Below are 20,827 nucleotides of genomic sequence, written 5' to 3' on the forward strand. Positions count from 1 at the left end.
TTTCCATTATACATCAAAGTACTTTACTATAACATTGTCCATAACCTACATGTATCTTCTAATATAACATAACCACAAAAATTGAGAAAATATATAATAATTTATTGATACATTATTTTAAACACAAACAAGCCTAATTGAAGATAGTAAAATTCATGTGGAGGATGGAGATATGCGTTTCATCCCGCAGCTTCTTCTGCGGGATAAAGGCTGGATGTTGCGGTCAAGGTTGCTTTAACCAGAAGGTCAACAGTGCACTTGCACCAGGCCTATGGTAGTGGGACCCCCTTGGGACAGTTCTGCATTTACAGTGCTGTACTGTTGTTCCAGGCCTCCCCAATACTTCACAGTTCCAACTTCTCTTCATCCTATGGGCTCAGATGAGTGGAGTACAATGGTGATGTAGGGAGCCATTGCTCCCTGCATCACCATTTGCCTGATCTTCTGTCTGTGCTCCCAGTGTATATATAGCTCATGAGCAGTAGTGACGTTACTTACATTGCACCTGTTGCTTCCTGAAGCTGCTGACAGCAGAAACAGAACACAGTGGAACGTGGAGAGGTGAGTATTAGGTTTTTTCTTTATTTGACTGATACTAGAGTGGGGGCAACCTGGAAAGGGGACATGATACTATAGGGGAAAGCCTGGAGGGGCAAATTATAATATGATGTCTGAGGGACCAGGTTAATGTATGAGGGGATACAGGGGGAAACATGTTAATATCTAATGCCCCTGCAGGGGCATCTGATAGTGTGATGGGCCACTAAAGGGCATTATATAGTGTAGGATCACTAAGGAGACATTATACTGTATGAGGACCACTAAGGGGCATTATATCATTAGGGAGCCACTCACAGGGCATGATGATTGGTATGGGTCAGGTATTTCTAAGTGGTGGTGATGGGGGGACTCATTTATGAAACCTTTGCACTTAGCCCACCAATATGTGAAAATGGTCCTGGTCGCCATCCATGCACCCTTTGTACTTATACTTACTTAATGATATTTTCTAATTAGAATATATTTTCTGCACCTTATGTATTATTGCCATTCTCTGTGTATTAGTCTAGTATTTAAGAACTAAATGAAGTGCATAGTGTGTTCATTTATTGTCTGGTCAGTAGATATACTTTTTGCACCATATGTATCACTGCCATTTTTATACTATCACGATGTGTATTACTCTAGTATTTATGAACTTGTTACCGTAATTTATTGTGTTTAACAATTTCATAGTTATTATTTAATGCTTATCAGCGATGAAAGAGTGACACTAACCACATCTCTTCATCCTTCACAGGAATTTTAATCTTTTTATTTGGTTTAGTTTGGGTTTCAAATAATGAATCAACAAATGATCATATATTTTTTCAATTTTTGTGGTTGTTTTTCCAGGTGATACATGAAAGAAATACCTTTCTGTTATTGTAGCCAGCACTAACTTTTTCAAAAATGTTTCCTATAGTAGAAGTTCTGTGGGATCAAATCTGACTTCCTAGTCTTACATGCATAACTGAGTTTTGGGCATTCTGTTAAGGATCACTGTGGGACCTTCCCTGCCCCACTTTTGGTAGGTAATAACCACTGTAACTGTGGCTTTACATTGTCTTCCATATTGGATAAAATGATCAAATTACCAGGTCAAACTAAAAGGGATGAAAGATGACATGATCAGTGGTTCTTGTTTTTTTGAGTCCTAGGTCTGGCACATATTTTAGCTTTCCCTGCTGTGGATTCACATCTAGAAAATGATCTACCTATGAATATAAGTCTAAGAAAACTTTTCTGTGTTGTCGACAGGGACAGGGAAAGAGAAAGCTGTTTAACAGCATGGAAACCTTGTGCCAGTAATTTTGCTCCATTTCCTATGTTACACTATCTAGGGCAGCATATGACAGATAAGGAAACAATAAGCTTTGGGATATTTAGTTTTCTATCATTTCATTCAGTATATCTACGTAAAAAGCTGTTTAATTAAATGCTGCAAAAATTAATAACAAAAACCTTACAGGTTAAAACCAACTACAAACAGCTTCTCATATATACAAATATATCCATGAACAATCATAGGGAAAGCAGGACTCGCAGGCATTGTCTAAGAAACCTCATATCATTTAAAAGCAGAAAAATAGCAAGTGAAATCACAGAATGATCATGGAACTAGATTTCCCTAAACTCAGTGTCTCCCCTGCACAGCCTCAAACCATCCTGTCTGCCTCATACTGGAGAAGCAAAGAGCAGTTCCTGACTATGGCAGTGTCCTTGTACTCGACTATCTCCTGATCCAGGAAAGTCACTACATCCCCAGACAATCCAGCTCCACACATTATGACCCTCCTCGTTCTTCTCTTTCTTATAGACTACAAGACCTACTTATATAGAAAAGCCATTACAGGTTTAAAAGAAAAAAAAAAAAAGAGAGAAAGAGAGAGAGAGAGAGTAAAGACATGGGAAGCAAGATCTAGGGGTGGTCATAGTGGGTGAATAAGAACACTGCAGTAAATTAAGAATGTCTGGAGACACGTTATTCTAGCACCCACTGAGTAACACAGCTGGCATGGGTGATCTTGGCTAACATCTGGTGGTGCCTGCTGTCATCCATTCTTCTCACAGAGAAAGGAATGAAGCAGTTGCCCCCCAAAATTGCAAAAATTGCAACAAATTTGATTTAGTGTTTTTCTTTTGTTTTGTTTTTTTACTGTGATGGGCTTAGGTTATCCAAACTTTTTTTTTTCCAGCAATTGTTTTTTACAACAATGGGATACAAGGAGACATACAAGAGCCTTCCATTAGATGTACTTGGATGAGACTAGCGATATGACTTAACAAAAAATTGTCACCATGAAGGCTCCATCCCAACAATAACAGCAATGCCAGAGTACTGCAACTTTGCTCCTGGTGACCTATACAGAGGATAGGTGGTCATTGTCAAAAATGTCACTCAGCCTGTGTGTTTAAAAAGGTTGTCCAGGATGAACGTTTTATTTTTTTCTTTTATATTAGGCCAGGAAAGGTGAAAAAAAAAAAAAAACCAGTACTCGCCTATCCCTGGTGGACCGATATCTTCCAGTGTTGTCCAGTCCTGCTGCTCTGTTGTTTTCTTATACAGCAGTCACATGCAGTGGGGACTTCTGCTGGAAGAAAGCACCAGAGCAGCAGGTTCTTATCGTGCTAGAAGACACCAGAACAATGGGGACAGAAGAGTATGGTTTTTTTTGTTTCTGGGAGAGGGGGTTTCCATCTTCTCCGGCAAAATAAAAAAATAAAAAAAAGTTTATCCTGAACAACTCCCTTAAGTAAATAACTGTATTCCCCATGTAATTATTCAGGAGCATTTTTTTTATGACTCCTATTTTAGTACTCACAGTTCCAGACTGTGTAAGTGCACACCTCTTTAACAAGAGGAATGGTAACAACAATCAGGAAAGGTGCTGAATTAATGTAATAAGGCAACCAAGGGAGAAGAACAGAGTAACATATCACAAATACTCTCTAAAATCTTCTGCTTTGAAGTTCAGGAGATTATTCAATGAATGTTTAGGGACAGAGCCTCAATATTCTAAATGTTTAAATGACAAGTGTATTCCTGTTCTATCAAAATGAATAGCAATTACTATTATAACAAGCTCATGACTAAGGGTGCTATTACATGAGCGCTAAGTACCAAATGGAGGTAACAATTGCCATATAGCATTCGGACTAGCCAATGTTTCAAGTTGCAAGAACAGCTGGAAAGCGGAAAGAAGCAGTAATCCATGGGAGGTACTCGCAAATGTGAATACATGAATAATAGCACCCTTAGTCAAGAACATCATTATTTATAAGTAATAATGATACTACAGACCTGGTGCACAAGAATTTCCATCCTCCACAGACAAACCATTCCAGTCCTCTCTTTCTACGTGTTATCCTGGCTCTTGGTAAAGTGTGGTAATCGCTCTCATCATTCTCGAAACCTTCTTCTGACATCATGAGTGGCATTTCATCCAGGGGAGATGCTTCATCTTGATACCTGACAAAACAAGTTTACAGCTATTACAATCAACTGGCATCAACGTTCTTATTCTAGTCTGGTTTGTCTTATATAAATAAAGCCTCAGTATTTTATATCATAACTAGACAAAACCAATGTGCCCAATGTTTGGCTGCCTGCCCTTCAACCATTCTGAGAGCATCCATTGACTGAGAGCATCCACCTGGTGCCGAATAAATGGAACTGGATGTCATTACTGACAGTGTGTGGAAGTGGAGGCCTTGCTATGTCCACTAAGGCTTGGTTTACACCTGTGCTGGGATCTCTGGCGTTCGGATGCACTAGGTTTCAACTATTTTTATTCTGAAACCAAAAGAAAAGTTCTCCATACAGGATTTTTCTCTCCACCAATTTTCAGCGGTTTCTGGACATGTGAACCTAACCTAAGAGAAGGGAGATCTAGGATGGAGTCAGTTATTGTGACTGCCACAGTGGAACATGGTGTAGACTCTTACTTTGACTACTAGGAAGTAGGAGTCACAGCAACCAATAGGAAATTAGAAAGCAGTTGTTGTACTACTAAGTGGGGGGAAACTTGGGGGGGGGCTGTGACTGCAGGGGAAGTGGAGAGCCGCTACTACAACTTCTGGGGAAAAAAGAACAAGGCTGTTGTAACTACCAGGGAAGTGGTGGCGAGCTGCTTAGATGACTGAGGAAATAGAAAGGCAGAGTAGAGAGCGCACTTTGTACAAGGTGGGGGGGGGCACAGCTGTAACAACCATTAAAGCAGAAATAAACTTTCAAACAACTTTTTATTTTCTGGCAGCATTTGTGATATTAATAAATATACCTTTTTCATGCTTTAGTAACATATTTGGCGTACTTTTTGTTAAACCCTGCACTGAAATCCACTTTGTTTCCCTGTTTATTGCCAGTACAAATCTCTATTCTTGTAATTGGAGTATGTCAAAAGTTGATGTTTAAGAATACTTTAATAGGGGCTCCATTGTAAACCGTAAGTAACATGAAAAGCTAAGATGGCACATGACTAACTGTAAAGAGAAAAGTGGTCAGAAAAATCCAGGAGGCAGCTTGACTAAAAGAAAATCTGACATCTCTCCTGCCATATTTCATGAAATACCAATTCTGAAGCATCTTTTCTTAGAATTCCATTCCTCTGTTATTCCTCCTAGATGTTTATGACTAAACTGACAAGTGGGTGTTACCAGCTGGGGGCATGTCCCTACACTGTCCACGCCCCTTTGAGAAGAAAAATAGTGAGTTTCAGTATAACGGAGGAATGACAATAGTAATATCTAGTATAACACAGGAAAGACACAAAGTTATAAGAAAACATATTCCAGTATTGTTCTTTTATGGGGAATACAAATATTTCCGAATATACAAATATTTCCTAAAATGAACAATACAACTTCAATAGACAAGCAGAGGTCTGCTTTCCCTCACCCTGAAAAATTACTTTACAAGCAACAATAAAAAAGGGAGAGACTTAAAAGGGTTGTCCAGGATTTTTTTTATCTCCTATTCTTAGGCTCAACCATAAATTTCCAATTGGTGGGAGAGCCTATAGGTAGCCTCCACACTGATCAGCTGTTAGGGGGTGCCTTGGTCCATGAACTATACTATGAACTTGTCCACCTTCCCCAGCCTTCTTGCCAAAACCTGTAATTCTTGGACAACCTCATTAAAGCTGTATCATGCAAAGAATCCAAGAAACACTGCAGTCTTCTTTGGGCCATAGCTTAGTTAAAATGGACCGAAGCAAAACTGAAGACTGTTCTTTGGTCATATGAATCAAAATTCGAAAATCTACATGAAAAACACAGACAGTGTATACTGTGGACTCAAGAGGAGAAGGACATTCCAGCTTGTTATCAGTGCAAAGCTCAATAGCCTTCAACTCTGATGGCATGGGGTTCCATTGGAGTGTAGCAAGGGCAGCCTACACAACTTGAAAGCCACTATGAATGCTGAGCCATGCATGGAGGTTGTAGAACAACATATGCTCCTGTCCAGAAAACTTCTCCTCCAGGAAAGTCCTTGCATATTCCAGTAAGACAATGCTAAACCACATACTGCATCTATCACAAAGGAATGGCTTTACAGAAGGGTCTAGGTGCTGAACTCAACTGCCTGGTGTTCAGGTCCATCACCAATAGAAAACGTGCCATGTTATGAAGTACTAATCCAACAAAGAAAACCCATGAGTATTGAGCAGCTAGAATCCTACATCAGTCCAGAATAGGCCAACATTACTCTACTAAAACTCCAGTAATTGGTCTCTTCACTTATTAGGCCCGCTTCATGTCTGCGTATGGGTTTCCGTTCGGGGAGTCCGCTTGGGGACCCCATGAACAGCAACCTAATCCACATAAAAAAAAGCAGTTACCTTAGGAAATTCGCGGACCCCATAGACTTTAATGGAGTCCATGTGGTTTACGCACAAAAAATGCAGAGAGGAAAGTGCTGCTTACAGTGCTTTTCTCTCCACATTTTTCATGTGGAGTGGGGAACGGAATGACCTGTACACAAATTTGAACCGGACCTTAGAGGGGTCCACCTCTTTACATTTTATCCAGTATCTCAACTTTTTTGGAATTGGGTTTGTACATCACGCAGACTATACATACAGTACACACATACACATTTTATTAGCTACACTATTAGTTATATATATATATGACTGTCCATGCCACTAACGCTGGGTTCACACTAGTGTTTGGCACTCCGTTCTCAGGTTTTCGGCTTCTGCATGCAGAAGCCGGAAACCTGTCATGCCGAGTCCGGCTGTGAGCGCCAGTGAGCGTTTTATGCTCTCTGAGGGCGAAACCGTTTTTTTAAAACCGGACACAGAGTACTGCATGTCCAACTCTGTGTCCAGTTAAAAAAAAGCAGTTTCGCCGCGGAGAGCATAAAACGCTCACGGGCGCTCACGGCCGGACACTTTTCAAACCCATTCAAATGGATGGGTTTGAAAGATGCCGGCAGGTTTCCGTCTCCTGCCCTGTTTTGAGCAGGAAACGGAAATCTGCAGAACGGACTCCCGGGCGCAGATGTGAACGAGCCCTAAGTCTCCAGTTATATACATTTCATTACCACTTTCAACTTTCTTCAGTTCCAAACAGTATTTTCCACATTGTTTTAATACAATAGCAAAACACAACGGTAACATAATGGAGCAATATGAGGTTATTAAACAAACAAAAAAAAGTTTGAAAAAAACATGCACTTTCTTTCCCAAAAAAAAAAGAGAGAGAGAGAGAGAGAGAGAGAAAATAAATATATAAGCAGCGTACACCTCAAAAAAACAATTACAGGATGTTCCATTTTGTGAGGTATCCACTCAAATCTACAGCTGCATTCTATTGTGAAAAATAATACATGCAAAGCATCATCATGTTTAGTATCATCGACTTCAAAATGCAGCCTTTGAACCGGGATGCAATTTATTCTATTTCAAAAGCAATTTTCCTTTTGTGTAGTAAAATTTTAGCTCAGTATTTAAAAACAATAAGACGATGAATAATGGATTTTTCATAGCTGAGATGAGGACAAAGTCTAATTTTCTTTGTAATGTGTGTCTTGCACACTTAATTGGTTTGTCACTCACGGACAATCAAGGCGTCAAGCAATTAACTATAATATAAGAAACTTTCTGAAAGGAAAGTACTACAACCAAACTAAACTATAGACTTCAAAACTCACAGCGTGAAAGTTGCTATCTTGATACAATTTTGCCTGGATGATACATTTAAAGACCAAGAAGGCTTCAACACATTTCTCGCAAATCCTCTACATTTATGTCCCAACGAAATTCAACAGAATGTTGGAAATATCAAGAAAATGCTACCAGACCGCAGGTTCCTAGCTACGTTATTTGTTAAGCCACAGCAGGGGTTCACAATTCTGTATAGATACCAGATTGATATGTTTTAGTAGCCTGACAGTAAGAACTTTCATAGACATAAAAAGAAGCAGGGTCCTAAGCCACTGGTAGTGTGGAGACCCAACTGAAACACCCAGTGGGTGAGCCACTAGTTACTAAGCAAGTCTCCACACATGGCTCCAAATCGCTTTTGCATACTGATAACCTATCCACAGGAGAGGTCACCAGTATGAAGCTGTTGCAGCAACTTCCAGGTACCATAAATGGCCAATGGATGAGTAACGTGTACTCCACTGCTCCTATTCAAGTAAGAGGGGCAGAGCAGCCCCATCCGCTGCATAGTGGTGCTTCTGGGGAATTGACGGCCATATGAAACTGTTTGCCGACTGTTCAAAGACTCTACATGTCAGCTTATCAGCTGTTCATCAGCTGAAATGACCAATCTAACTAATTCGGCAGACGAAAATCTAATGTGTAAGGTCACCTTACCTCCCACAAATTTTCTGCTTTAGTGATTGCATTCACTTTTGGTCTAAGTAGGCTCACAGCAACATGGCAGCTTGAAGCCTTCTGATTCCTATGCCCCCCACTGTTCTCTAGCTACCAAAGGAAATGTTATGATGGCAAAACGTTGAACAATCATTTCCTGTGTGTCAAGAAGATCCAGAGACTGTCAGGAAACCTACCCAATGTTGGAACAGGAGTGTTGAGGTGAGCATTGCTTCTTTACTCTTTTTAAACTCATTCTGAGCTTTATGTAAAAATGTATTACTTGCTATACAAACCTCTTAAAGGGGTTGTCTGTGAACTGTTAATATACTTACCTGACTCAGGTCATTGCAGCTGAGGGATCTGTGGTTTCTGGCCGCAACACGAACCATGGTGGTCTTCAGCTTCCAGGGTCATTCCAACTACCTGGGCTGCCCCACCACCTCCTCTACTGATCTCACAGGTAATGATGTGAGATCGGTGGAGGAGTGGCCGTGCTAACCCAGGAGGCTGAAGGCTGGGGATCACATATCTCAGGGGTCGTAACATAACTGGAACCCTGGGTCCATCAGGTACAATAACCTGGGATATGTAAGTAAATTAGCAGTCCCCAGATAACCCCTTTAATTCTGATATTGCTATTGTGAGTAACAACGAGTTCACACATTTTTCCACAAACCCGCAACAAATCTATGATACTTCTATGTTACAGGTAGATTCTGAAACAGCTTTCACTCTTCATATCACAAACTTAACGTAACGCAACAGGCCTTCTGTGGATTTGAAGCAATGCTTCTAAGAAAATACTTCTGCACACAAGCCAGCGACAGAGCGTATCATAATATTTCTCATCATATTATTCACAAACATTAAAGAAAACATCTGTGTAAAAACTCACACATACAGAAGCAAAGGTAAGTTCACACAGAGTTTTCTGCAGAAGGATTTTGAGTTCACCTCAAAAAACGCCCCCAACCTTCCCAGCCATCTCACTTTAGTAGAATTTTCTGCTAGAGGTTGAAGAAGCATCGTGACCAATCTTCAGGTGGATTCTGCATTGCAACCCCATTGAAATGAATAGGAGGTAGAAAGAAATCACTAGCGTTTTTTCATTTCAGTGGGACTTGCAATACAGAATCCACCTGGTCAAGATTCTTTTTTTTTTTTCCTCCAGTTTAAAAAACCAACTAGAGGGAAAAATCTGTCTGACTTCCATTTAAATAAATGGGAGAATTAGCAAAAAAAAACTGTGAACTTAGTCTAAAAGCTCCATTCCCTAGAATGGGAGCCCTATAACAGCTCTGTTTAGAGATGGTAGAGAGGGGCCTAAAGGACAGGATATAAAACTGCATATGAAGCAAAGCATTTACTACTCAAGCAGTCTCATAACCTAGGCTGCCTGTCTCAAGAAAAAGATGGGGAAAAGTGAAATATATTAACAATCAGGTATTTCCAAATGCAAGATAAATTGTGTAGCAGTGAGCCAATTGAAAGCAGTTTTTGGAAGGCAAAACATCCAAAACAGAAAAGTCATGTGATTCTAAACCAGGGTTGTGGAATTGGTGTCGGAAACAAGTTACTGACTGGATGTTGTATAATTAATTACAACCATAACTTATTGTATATTTAGTGTCTTAGGAATTCAACCACTTTTCTGAATTAGTGGAGCTTTAATACTTCTGGCAATGGCTGTCTGTCAAGCATGGAAAAATAGAAGAGTCCGAGTCTTCAAACTCCACACCCAGTCCTAAATTTAGAAAAACTACAAGAGATGAGCGAATAATATTCGACGAATGGTTTTGAATACCTCCGCTCCCATACGAATGCATGTAAGCGGCTGAACACCAAGGGGTTAAGCGTCGGCCCCTAACACGCATTCCTATGGGAGCGAAGTATTCGAATCTACTATTTGCTCAACACTAAAAACTACCATATGGCCAAAAGTATGTGAGCACCTGACCATTCATTCTATATGAGCTTGTTTTACCAGTTTTGATGTTATACCAGCCTCCTCTATTCTGCAACAGCTTTTCAGAAGGTTTTGGCATGTAGAATATCTGTGGAAGTCATCTCAGAATCAGCTGTCCCATTCACCCAAAAGTTTTCTATGGGGTTGAGGTCAGGGCTCTGTACAGACCAATGGAGTTCCTCCACACCAACCTTGTACAATAATAACTCAGATTTACTAACAGGGCTGCACCGAGAAAGTGGACAAAAGTACAACTCAACTTCTGTCCTCTGCTCACCACTTCTTTAGGCAGCAAGTAGTGTGGAGGAAGGAATCCAGGTGGGTCAAAATGGCTTAGGGTGGTACAGATTTTAGTTCAGGTACACCAACATGTGCAAGAATTATTAAGAGGCTCTTAGCCATTTGCGCGAGTCTTGTGCCTTCCGGGAAGCTTTGCTCAGCTGCTGGACCTCAGAAACCAACCTCATGAGATCTTCATTTCCAGCATCAGTTAACAACTCTTTACTAGGCGATGCAAAAGAGATCATTTTTACACATCATACAGACATTCCTTTACATAGAGACAAAGTCAATGTCACAAAAAAACAGAAACTGATCCGTTTTTATATTTAACATTTACTCTTGTGAACAGATGGTTATTATTTGCATCCATAAATCTGATCAGGTGAATGGATGATCGAATCAATGAGCCCCTTGGCCCCTTATACTTTGTGGGTTTCTGCAGCCTGCTGCTTTGAAGCACAGATGGTTTTACACCTAAATACTTCCCACTTCACAAAAACAGTACTTAGGGCCAATTCACACAGCCACTTCCAGGCTAGCAAACATAGACTATGTGATGGCCACATTTACCAGCACAACTATGGCTATGAGAGCTGTACTCACAACACAATAGTGATTTATGATTTTGCGAGTTCCAGTAGGACTATGGATAGAAAAACAGTGTGCTGCCATAGTCATTCCCAGCCATACTCACAGTATCATGTGAGAATGGTATGCTAAATCCATGGCCGTTCTGGAACTGATAGCATCATAATCACTACCATCTTATGAGTTCACTTCAGACACGTTGAGGCTGGGCTAGAGAATCCAGTTGTCACACAGGCAGGACACAGCCATGTGAACTGGCTCTTACAGTGACTGGGACAGATCTAGGCAGATAAGAAAAGTCACAAACTTGATTTTTGGTAAAGAAGAAATCCCACAACAGGGCAAAAAACATCTTGTGGCTTCAAGAGACTAACATAGTGAAAAAATCAGTTCCTAGCCAAGGAATGCAACATCCCAGTGTGACCATTCTTATTACTTGACTGTCTAAAGCTCTGCACACCAAGGAAGAGCTGGACATTTAGGGCAATGACAGTCACTTACTGGAGTGACAATGTAGTAGGTATATTCCAGACACATTAAATGAATAGGCATTGATGTCACCTGCTGTGTTCACTATAAAGATAGGGCTAAACACTAACTCGTGACCATGTGTCAGAAGACCACAAATATCAGACTGCCAACTGCAACCTCTGAAAGTCAATGTGGTTGTGCAGGGGGTCGGATTTTTGACAAATGTCATCACATTCCCTATTGTTGGATCCGATACAGCCAGGACTGTGTAGCCCAATGTGCTAACATCTATTGCAGATGCCAGAATAGTTACAGGATGCCAATTCCCCACATCTTAGTCACCACCATCAAGATTGTAATAGAGGAGTCTAGTGAAAGAAAAATGTCAGGGCTGAAGATAACTATACTGTATATCCCTGACATCATCTCTATAGTGACTACCACACTGGGCAGAACCACAACAGGCACATCAATAGCCCAGCCAGGTCTGCTGAAAGAATCTGAAGTGCAATAGCAAACACATCTCAGAAACAGACATCCGTGAGAAGTTATTCAAGTCGCCTGGTAATTCTATTTTCATCAAGCACCCTGGGCATTACAAAAGCGTGGAAATTTGACTTCTCTGGGGATTTCTGCCTGCCTATAAATGCATAGCAGAGCCTAGGCAACAAGTGGTTAAAAAGGATGTCATATTACACGGATGGAAATGATATAATTGAAGGCGTATTCCACTTTCTTTTTTACTCCCTACCATGACTTAAAATAACAAACACTAAATACTCACCTGTCCATTTAGCCGGGGATCCCTTCTGCCTGTCGGTATATAGTGTTTGTTATTTTAATGCAAGCAAAAAAAGAGTGTATATCCAGCACAGAAGAAAAATCCAGTGATAATAAAACTTAGCTTTTAATGTTGAACAATAAAGTTCAAAAGAAAACCATCACAAGATACTGAGTGAAAAAATGAAAATATAAATCACAAAGACATACCAGATGACAGACGAAACCGACACAACATAATGAACCCCTGACGCTTTTCAGGGCGTGTGCCCCTTAGTCATAGCGATGTTACAAACTGAAAAGACCACAGAATAAATATCCTGCTAGTCTGCCCACAATTTAGCATAAATGACAGCCCCTGATGATAATGTGCGTACTCGTCACCATGAACACATAAACACAATATAAATAGCCATGTATACATAAAACCACACATATCAACATCATATTTATACATACAACTGGAAGGTACGTCTTAAATAACATGATTTGAATAACAAAATACATACAAAAGGTATATATAGGATGAAACGGCAGAAGATCTTTTACACATCCCGAAGGTAAGTAACTTACCACATTCATGACTCTACTCCTATGTGTGAAGATCAGAGCAACACCATAAATCAAAAACCTGCCTATAGTAAGAGCAGTTACAAGATGGGAGAGAAAAAAAAAAGAGACAAAAAAAAGGGAGACTCCGTTACCAAGGAACACAGGACCATGTGACTGAAAAGTCACATGATCGGATCCACATCATTATACCTAAACCCGCCTGTGAAGAGGACAGTCACATGATGGAAAGAAGAGAAGGAAACACTCCATTGCCTAGAGACACGATGTCATGTGACTATCAAAGTCAAATGATCAAATAACATAGAAAAAGAACAATTATGCAACAAAGAATGATGCTTGATGTTAATAAAAGTAAACCAAATCTGTCCTGTAGTTAAGGCCTTGTGGATATCGGGTGGAAAGTTCAAATATTCAAAAGGCCTCCCGTTTGTTATTTCAAGCCATTCCAAATGCAAGTGGAACACCCCTTTAGCTAGGGCAGTCATATTGTTTATGTACAGGTCATACAACGCCAATACAGTGGTGGCTAAAAAAAAACCGCACCATTTCACAAAATATAATGATTGTAGCGAAAAAGATTTCTTGTCTTTTTCCATTTCTATCCTTTTCTCTCCTGGATGACGAGTATTTGGCAATTTTGTACATGTCACGTGACATTTTTCAGTTGATTTCGTAGTAGGAGGTATACATATCATCTGCAGGGACTCATTTATACGCATCACATACATTTGACAAAATCCACTGGTGGTGCATTTTTTTTGGCTGCCACTGTGTATGTTTGAAATGAAAAGACCCCATGACTGTGTATATACAATCTGAATGTTAGTAATATCTTCTTTGTGTTATAGGGCTTGTCCAGTTTCAGAACAATTTTCAGAGACAAAGGTTAATGTTTGTATAATGAAAAGTTGTACAATTTTCCAATATACTTTCTGTATCGATTCCTCACAATTTTCTAGATCTCTATTTGCAGTTATTCATTCTGCTTACTCCAAATGGATAAAAATCAGACTATGATCATGTGATGTACAGACAATGGTCATGTGATGTACAGACAATGGTCATGTGATGTGCAGGCAATGGTCATGTGATATACAGGCAATGGTCATGTGACGTACAATCCATGGTCATGTGACGTACAGGCAATGGTCATGTGACGTACAGGCAATGGTCATGTGACGTACAGGCAATGGTCATGTGATGCACAATCCATGGTCATGTGATGCACAATCCATGGTCATGTGATGTACAATCCATGGTCATGTGATGTACAGGCAATGGTCATGTGATGCACAATTCCTGGTCATGTGATGCACAATCCATGGTCATGTGATATACAGGTAATGGTCATGTGATGAACACATGGGTGCAAAACAATACAGTGTTTGTTATTTTATAGGTTTTCATTTTCTGTTTAATAATATCCATCAGTGGAAAAACTTTTGCATAGTAAAAACTAACCCAGTTGCTCACACCAACCAATCAGATTCAGCTCTCATTTCCAGAGGCTTTTAGGAAATGAAGGCTTGCTTCTATATGGGTGCTGTGAAGAGGCGCTCTCAGCCACATAGGTTACCCATGTGCCCCCTATTAAGGAGCCCTCATACTGACTGCTGACACATGACTTCACCCTGAGCACTATATGGCTGCTCCTTCCTACAAACGACCTCTTTCTGGGAGAAGCCAAGTATTCAATATGCAAACCATTACGGTTATGGACTCCTGGGCCACACACGTCACACTGATAAGGTATACATAGAAACTGATGTAAAACAACGTCACTATTCTGCCCATGTTCACAGAGTGTGTGGCGTGCTGTCCAGTCAGACCCAGATGTCAGGTGCACAGCCACACACATGACAGGGATGGGAGGCGGTGTTCTCTCTTCTCACCTCCTCTTACTCTTGTCTGCCGTGTAATAGGCCGCTCTTTTCTGCACCGGCTGGAGGGGTATAGTGTCCGCCATCTTCCGCCGCTGCACGGAACGACGTCACCGGCGAACAACCAGCTGAGAGTGCGGAAGACCGAGGGATGTGACGTCACGGTCAGCTGACCGCCCGCGTGCTGTGTAAGGCGATGCCGCTGGTAGATGGGTGTTTATGTGAGACGCTCGTCAGCCCGGCCTCACCGGGTTATGTGTGATTCGGCCCGGGACGGGAGAGAAAGGCTCTGCCGTGTGATAGTGGACGGGGGTGCAGCAGGTGCAGATAACAAGCAGCCTGGTCCCAGTTACTTGTGAGGAATCTTAGTGCACATAACAAGCAGCCTGGTCCCAGTTACTTATGAGGAATCTTAGTGCACGTAACAAGCAGCCTGGTCCCCGTTACTTGTGAGGATTCTTAGGGCCTGAATGGTTGCTATTGGCAAGTGCTCCGCTTTATGGCTGCAGTGCAGATCTCGCCAGAATCACCGGTGTTGGTTATTCCTACTCCCTATATAATACACCTCATAGTGCAGACCACCTAACTTCTAGAGGACAGGAGGGGCTAGTTCTGAGGAGCACTGCGGCACATGACTCAAGTTAGGTCTTGTCTCAAGCCCAGTCAATGGCCAAATTTATCCTTTTTCCAAACCAGCAGTGTCTCAGGGGGTGTTCACACTTGCGCCCGTGTACGCCTGCCGGGTCTATTCTCCAGAGAAACTACATAGTGGACAGCTTCCTGGTGGTCAGTTTTACAACTCATTTATTTGAATGGGTTTTAAAAGCAAACCGCCAGCGTCCGTATACAGCCTCACCGCGGGGAAACCGTTTTTTTTTTGGTCGGACATGCAGGACTTTGTTTCCATCCAAAAAAAAAAAAAAACGGTTTCCCGCTGGAGAGGCTGTATACGGACACCGGCGGTTTGCTTATAAAACCCATTCAAATGAATGGGTTGTAAAACTGACCACCAGGAAGCCGTCCCCTATGTAGTTTCTCCGGGGCTTACGTTGGAGACCTGGTGAGTGGACAGGGGCGCAAGTGTGAACACCCCCCTCATCTATAATATGGCCAGTATTGGGCGTCTCGCAAAGCAATGGAACTATCATAATATGCGGAGCAAAACAGACTTGTGAGATTCCATTTCACATGATCAAGATTACCTCTGCAAATATTGACAATAGGGCTTCTAGAGGAAAACTCAGTCAGACATACAGCATCTGGTGGAATGTTCTGCGTTTATTAGGGGCCATTCACTGAGAAAAATGGTGAGGAATTTGATGCGGAATTTCAGCTCTGGAAAAAAAAAAAAAGCCTCCCAAAAGGGAACCCATTGAAGTCAATGGGGGGCTTTTTTTTCAGTGCTGAAATTCCACACCAATTCCCTTATGTGGGATTTGCACAGGAATAAGAACTATGGAACATGCGCAAAGCCAACTGTTCAGAAATATTTTATGGATTTCTTGTATATTAAAAGCCATAATGGTCTGCTGCTGTTATATGGCAGATACCATTGTCCCTAACACACCACCCAATATATTCGAGTCTGTCGGGTGATACTAATGTGTCTGTTCTTTTAAAAGAAAAATACCAGTGCATTCAGTAGAACGGGATCTGCAGAGGAGGTAGATGAGAATAAATCCTAAAATTTTCCCATGCAACTATAAATGTACTACATGAGGCCTTATGTACATTTCCAAACGCTTGTGTGAAACTGGCTGTAGCAGCAGATAAAGTACGTTTTACTCACATATATTACATATTGCTTTTGTTGTTTCAACTATTAAAAGTAATCAAAGTTACAGTTCAAGACCATAGTATCATGGTGAGGCAATGACGCACAACCTGATAGATGGACTGTAGGTTTTGCTCTCCCAGATAGTGTCCAGTCTGGGAAATACAGCCAAAATATGGTTAATACTTTACAGACAGGATATTCCCTTTGTAACATCGGTCTAAGGCCATTTTCGAACTTCAATAATGTACATGTATTATACAGGCCATATTGCAGCCATAACTTCGGTTTTGGATGCTTACTGCTGTGAACTGAACTCATAGCCTCATAATCTTTTATGATACTGTGAGTTTATGACCACCTGCCACACCATTCCCCCCCCCCCCCATACGGATATGATGCTGTCAGTACAGGAGAGTAGAATCATAAGTGAGTATGAGTTGTGTTCATAGCACTGGTGTCTAGAATAGGACTTGTGTGCATGTATTTTTCTTAGGAGTTGTTACTTTTGGTGCATTACTTGGTTGTGTTTTTTTTTTTATGAAAAACAAAATTGTTGATGTTTTTTACAAGCTGAAAATAAATTATGTGTCAGGGAGACATAAGTATACACTTATCTCACTGTGCTGCCATATTAGAGCTAGCATTATAGCAGCAAAAAGAGAATATATTATCCAATTATGATGCCATATTGTTAGTACAGGCTGCATAAAGACAGCCATGTCAACTAAACAGCTCTGGATAACAGATGAAACAGTCCATTTTTAATGCCCCATTTTGCATCTGTGCTGCAACCGTATTCACAGATCTTTCATAGACGAGTTTATTAAGGGATAAATGAAAATGGACACAAATGGGACATGACTTATTTTTCAACACCTAGTTTCAAGGACTGTTAAAAAAAAATAAAAAAAAATCTCTATTGGTATGTCTTTGGAGTGTGGCGGAGGGAACCAGAATACACTCAAACCTATGGAGAGTATCCTGCACTTCATTTGGCCCGTGCGCCGTTGCCCGGATCGCTCACTAACGGGGAATCCGGTACAAGATTCTCCATTAGTGAGCTTTTGCTGCTTTCAGTTGTATGTGCATACTGAGGAGCATATAATACTGTGTGTGTGGTGGGGATGTACTGTGGAGCATGTAATACTGTGGGGGGGGCGTATTGAGGAGTATATAATACAGTTTGGGTGGATGTACTAAGAAGCAGATAATACTGTGTGGGAGGGGGCTTACTGAGGAGTATATATATTTACTGTGTGGGGGGGAGGGCATGCTGTGGAGCATATAATACTGTGGAGGTGCTACTGTGGAGCATATAATCTTAAAAAAATTTTAAACTATATTTCAGCACTCCAATGGTTTGAGGGACAGTGAACTGGCCCCCTGTTTGAAAAATTTGAGGACCACTGTTGTAGATGTTTGTGCTTGGTGGGATTTGAAAATGGGACTCCAGAACTGCAAGGCAACAATGCTGAATGTGAGCCACTGTGGTGTAGAATGTAACAGTGATCCTATTACATTCTAGACAAACTTTGTAATACCAGCTAAATATCGCCTGCAAAAAAATATTAGTCAATGTTTTTACTCAGTTTGCTTTTATATATACACGTGAATCTGCATTCTCCACTATGAATATGAGGAAGAACAGATACCATACTTGGATCATAGATGAGAATTTGAATCGGTCAGTTGGAATAGTAGTCACTCCCTTTGTACCCAGTTTTCTAACTAATAAACATTAAAGGGGTTGTAATGTCAGAGCTCAGGTCACGATTATACTTTTATAATTTACGTTATGTTGAAATACTAATTTTCCTTGCAAAGAAATTAGTTTTGGAGCTAAGATGGCACTGACTCTCATGTTTTGCTAAATTCCTTAGATTGTAACCAAGACTACAATTTGCTGTGCGTCACGATCAAGAGCCAATCATGTGAAGAATTTCATGTTATATTATGCATTAACCCTTTCTTTTCCTTTCCTGTATAACTATGTGTGACGTGAAATAAACGCAGTTCAATGCTATGGAGGCGATGATATAGCATGAGCTGGGATTGAAAACGGAACTGAGTGTCTGTGTCATTCTTAGCGCGGTGCACACATGCTAATACTAATTTGGATCTGACTGATTGACCCGTGCCTGACAGTCCCATAACAAGGATCCTATCTATACTGCTAGTCTATGTGGATATAATACGTTTTCTAAATACATTGCTTTATCAAAACTGCTTTGTTTGGCCGCTATCTTAATTTATTCACTTCATTGTTGACACTGGCCCTTTTGGATTATCTGCTCTTTTTTTTTTTTTTTTTATGTAGATTGTGAGCCCCACATAGAGCTCACAATGTACATTTTTCCCTATCAGTATGTCTTTGGAATATGGGATGGAAATCCACGCAAACACGGGGAGAACATACAAACTCCTTTTAGATGGTTTTTGCCCTTGGCAGGATTTGAACACCAGGACCCCAGCGTTGCAAGGCTGCAGTGCTAACCACAGAGCCACCGTGTGGCCCCTTGGATTATCTCCTCATTTGTCAAGTGAGGTAGCTGCCTGCTTTCAGGAGGGGGAGGGGGGGGCTGATAAGCAATGGAGCTCCTCATATAAGGGAGGGGGAGGGGAGAGCTCCGGGATTACTGTGCTGTCTATCTTCAGCTTTTCCACTTATCAGCCGGTTTAATTGAATTTGGCTGAAAATGGCTGAGATAAGGAGTCCGTTACCTCTGTATGTTTTGTTTTAAATTCTGATTTTATTGAAAATTTTACAAATTTTACAATAGGTTCAAAATTAAGTACAGATTAGGGAATATCAAGCAGCAATATCAAATGCAGCATAGTACATTGAAACTTCAGTAAAGCAAACATAATATTTGAAAAATACAGTACAGCAATCATATACAGAGGCAATAAGGAGGACTTGTAGAAGTTGTAGATGGTGAAGTATTGTAAGGGATGGGGGGGAGGGGGGAGGAGTATTGGATGTCGACTTAATATTAGATTGAAGGAATGAATTCGAAAGGGAGATGAAGGATAAGGCAAGGGTAATAGGGAAAATAACCGCTCGTCTAATGAACTCATGATAATGTTGGGAATGTATCCCACCAGGGTGACCAGACCTTCAGATATAAATCTCGAGTACGTTGTTGCCAGCTGACCAATTCTTCGTACCTGGCTATTTGATGTACCTTCTCACGCCATAACTGAAGCGTTGGAGGTGATGGTTGGAGCCAAAAAAGGGGGATCAGTGAGTTTGCAGCCGCAATTAGATGGGTTGTTAAATTTACCTTGGAAGGAGAGTATTGAGGAGAAGGTTTAGACAATAAAACCATTTCAGGAGTTAGTTGTAATTTTTTGTTTACAATTTTTGAAATCTGCGTCTCAACGCCTGACCAGAAGGGTTTAATCATGTCGCAATTCCACCAGATGTGCGTCAGGTTGCCAATATGCGTTTTACATCTCCAGCACAATTTGGAATCTGCTAGACCGTGTGCATGAAGCCACTCAGGGGTTTTATACCATCTAGCTAAAAGTTTAAAATGAGTCTCTTGCAATCTTACGCATCTGGAAAAACCGTGCGAATGTTTCAGAATTGAATCTGTGTCTTCTTCTGAGAGGTGTGTGTCCAATTCTTTTTCCCAAGAAATGAGATAGGTCGGCGTAGGGAAATCTTGAGCATTTAGAATGACTGTTTTGAGATAAGACAGTTTCCTAAAGATTGGTGCACCTGAGACTAGCTTCACTTCAAAAGGGGTTAAGTTCCTATTTTTAAATCCTAGAGTCTTGATGTCTGTCATCCATGTATTAAAAGTAGCATATTGGAGAAAATTCAATCGGACTGACGGTAGGTATTGTTGTAAAGCTTGTTGAGAGATGGGAGTTCCATCTTTGAAAAGATCTGCTATTTTGTAACCTTCTAATTTAGTCCAGAAATTAGACTCTGCGAATAGCTGTTTCTTTAGGACCGCAGGGACTGCAGAGGCCGGTGTGATAGGAGAAATTTGTGGCGACAGCAAGGGACCGTATTGTGACCATGTTTCACATGGACCACGCAGAAGTGTACTAAAGGAAGAATTTCTCATCAGCTTTGCTTCTGGGGCCCAAAGTACTTGTTTATATGCTGAACCAAAATGGGTTCGTT

At 40.9% G+C, this 20,827-nt stretch overlaps 1 protein-coding gene across 2 annotated transcripts in view; it reads right to left on the minus strand.

Annotated features, from left to right (window-relative positions):
• The window catches only part of ATP9B (ATPase phospholipid transporting 9B (putative)), a 249,056-nt gene extending 233,991 nt beyond the window's left edge, over positions 1-15,065 (minus strand). For both annotated transcript variants that reach the window (XM_075270907.1, XM_075270906.1), the window contains exons 1-2: positions 14,925-15,065; positions 3,845-4,012 (exon numbers count right to left, since the gene is read on the minus strand). In XM_075270907.1, coding sequence (XP_075127008.1) covers positions 3,845-4,012; positions 14,925-14,998 — 242 coding nt within the window. In that variant the 5' untranslated portion in view covers positions 14,999-15,065. The remainder of the gene's footprint in view (positions 1-3,844; positions 4,013-14,924) is intronic.
• Between the last annotated feature and the right edge of the window lie 5,762 nt (positions 15,066-20,827).

The sequence above is a fragment of the Leptodactylus fuscus genome, chromosome 4 (genome assembly GCF_031893055.1).
Source record: "Leptodactylus fuscus isolate aLepFus1 chromosome 4, aLepFus1.hap2, whole genome shotgun sequence".
NCBI lineage: Eukaryota > Metazoa > Chordata > Amphibia > Anura > Leptodactylidae > Leptodactylus > Leptodactylus fuscus.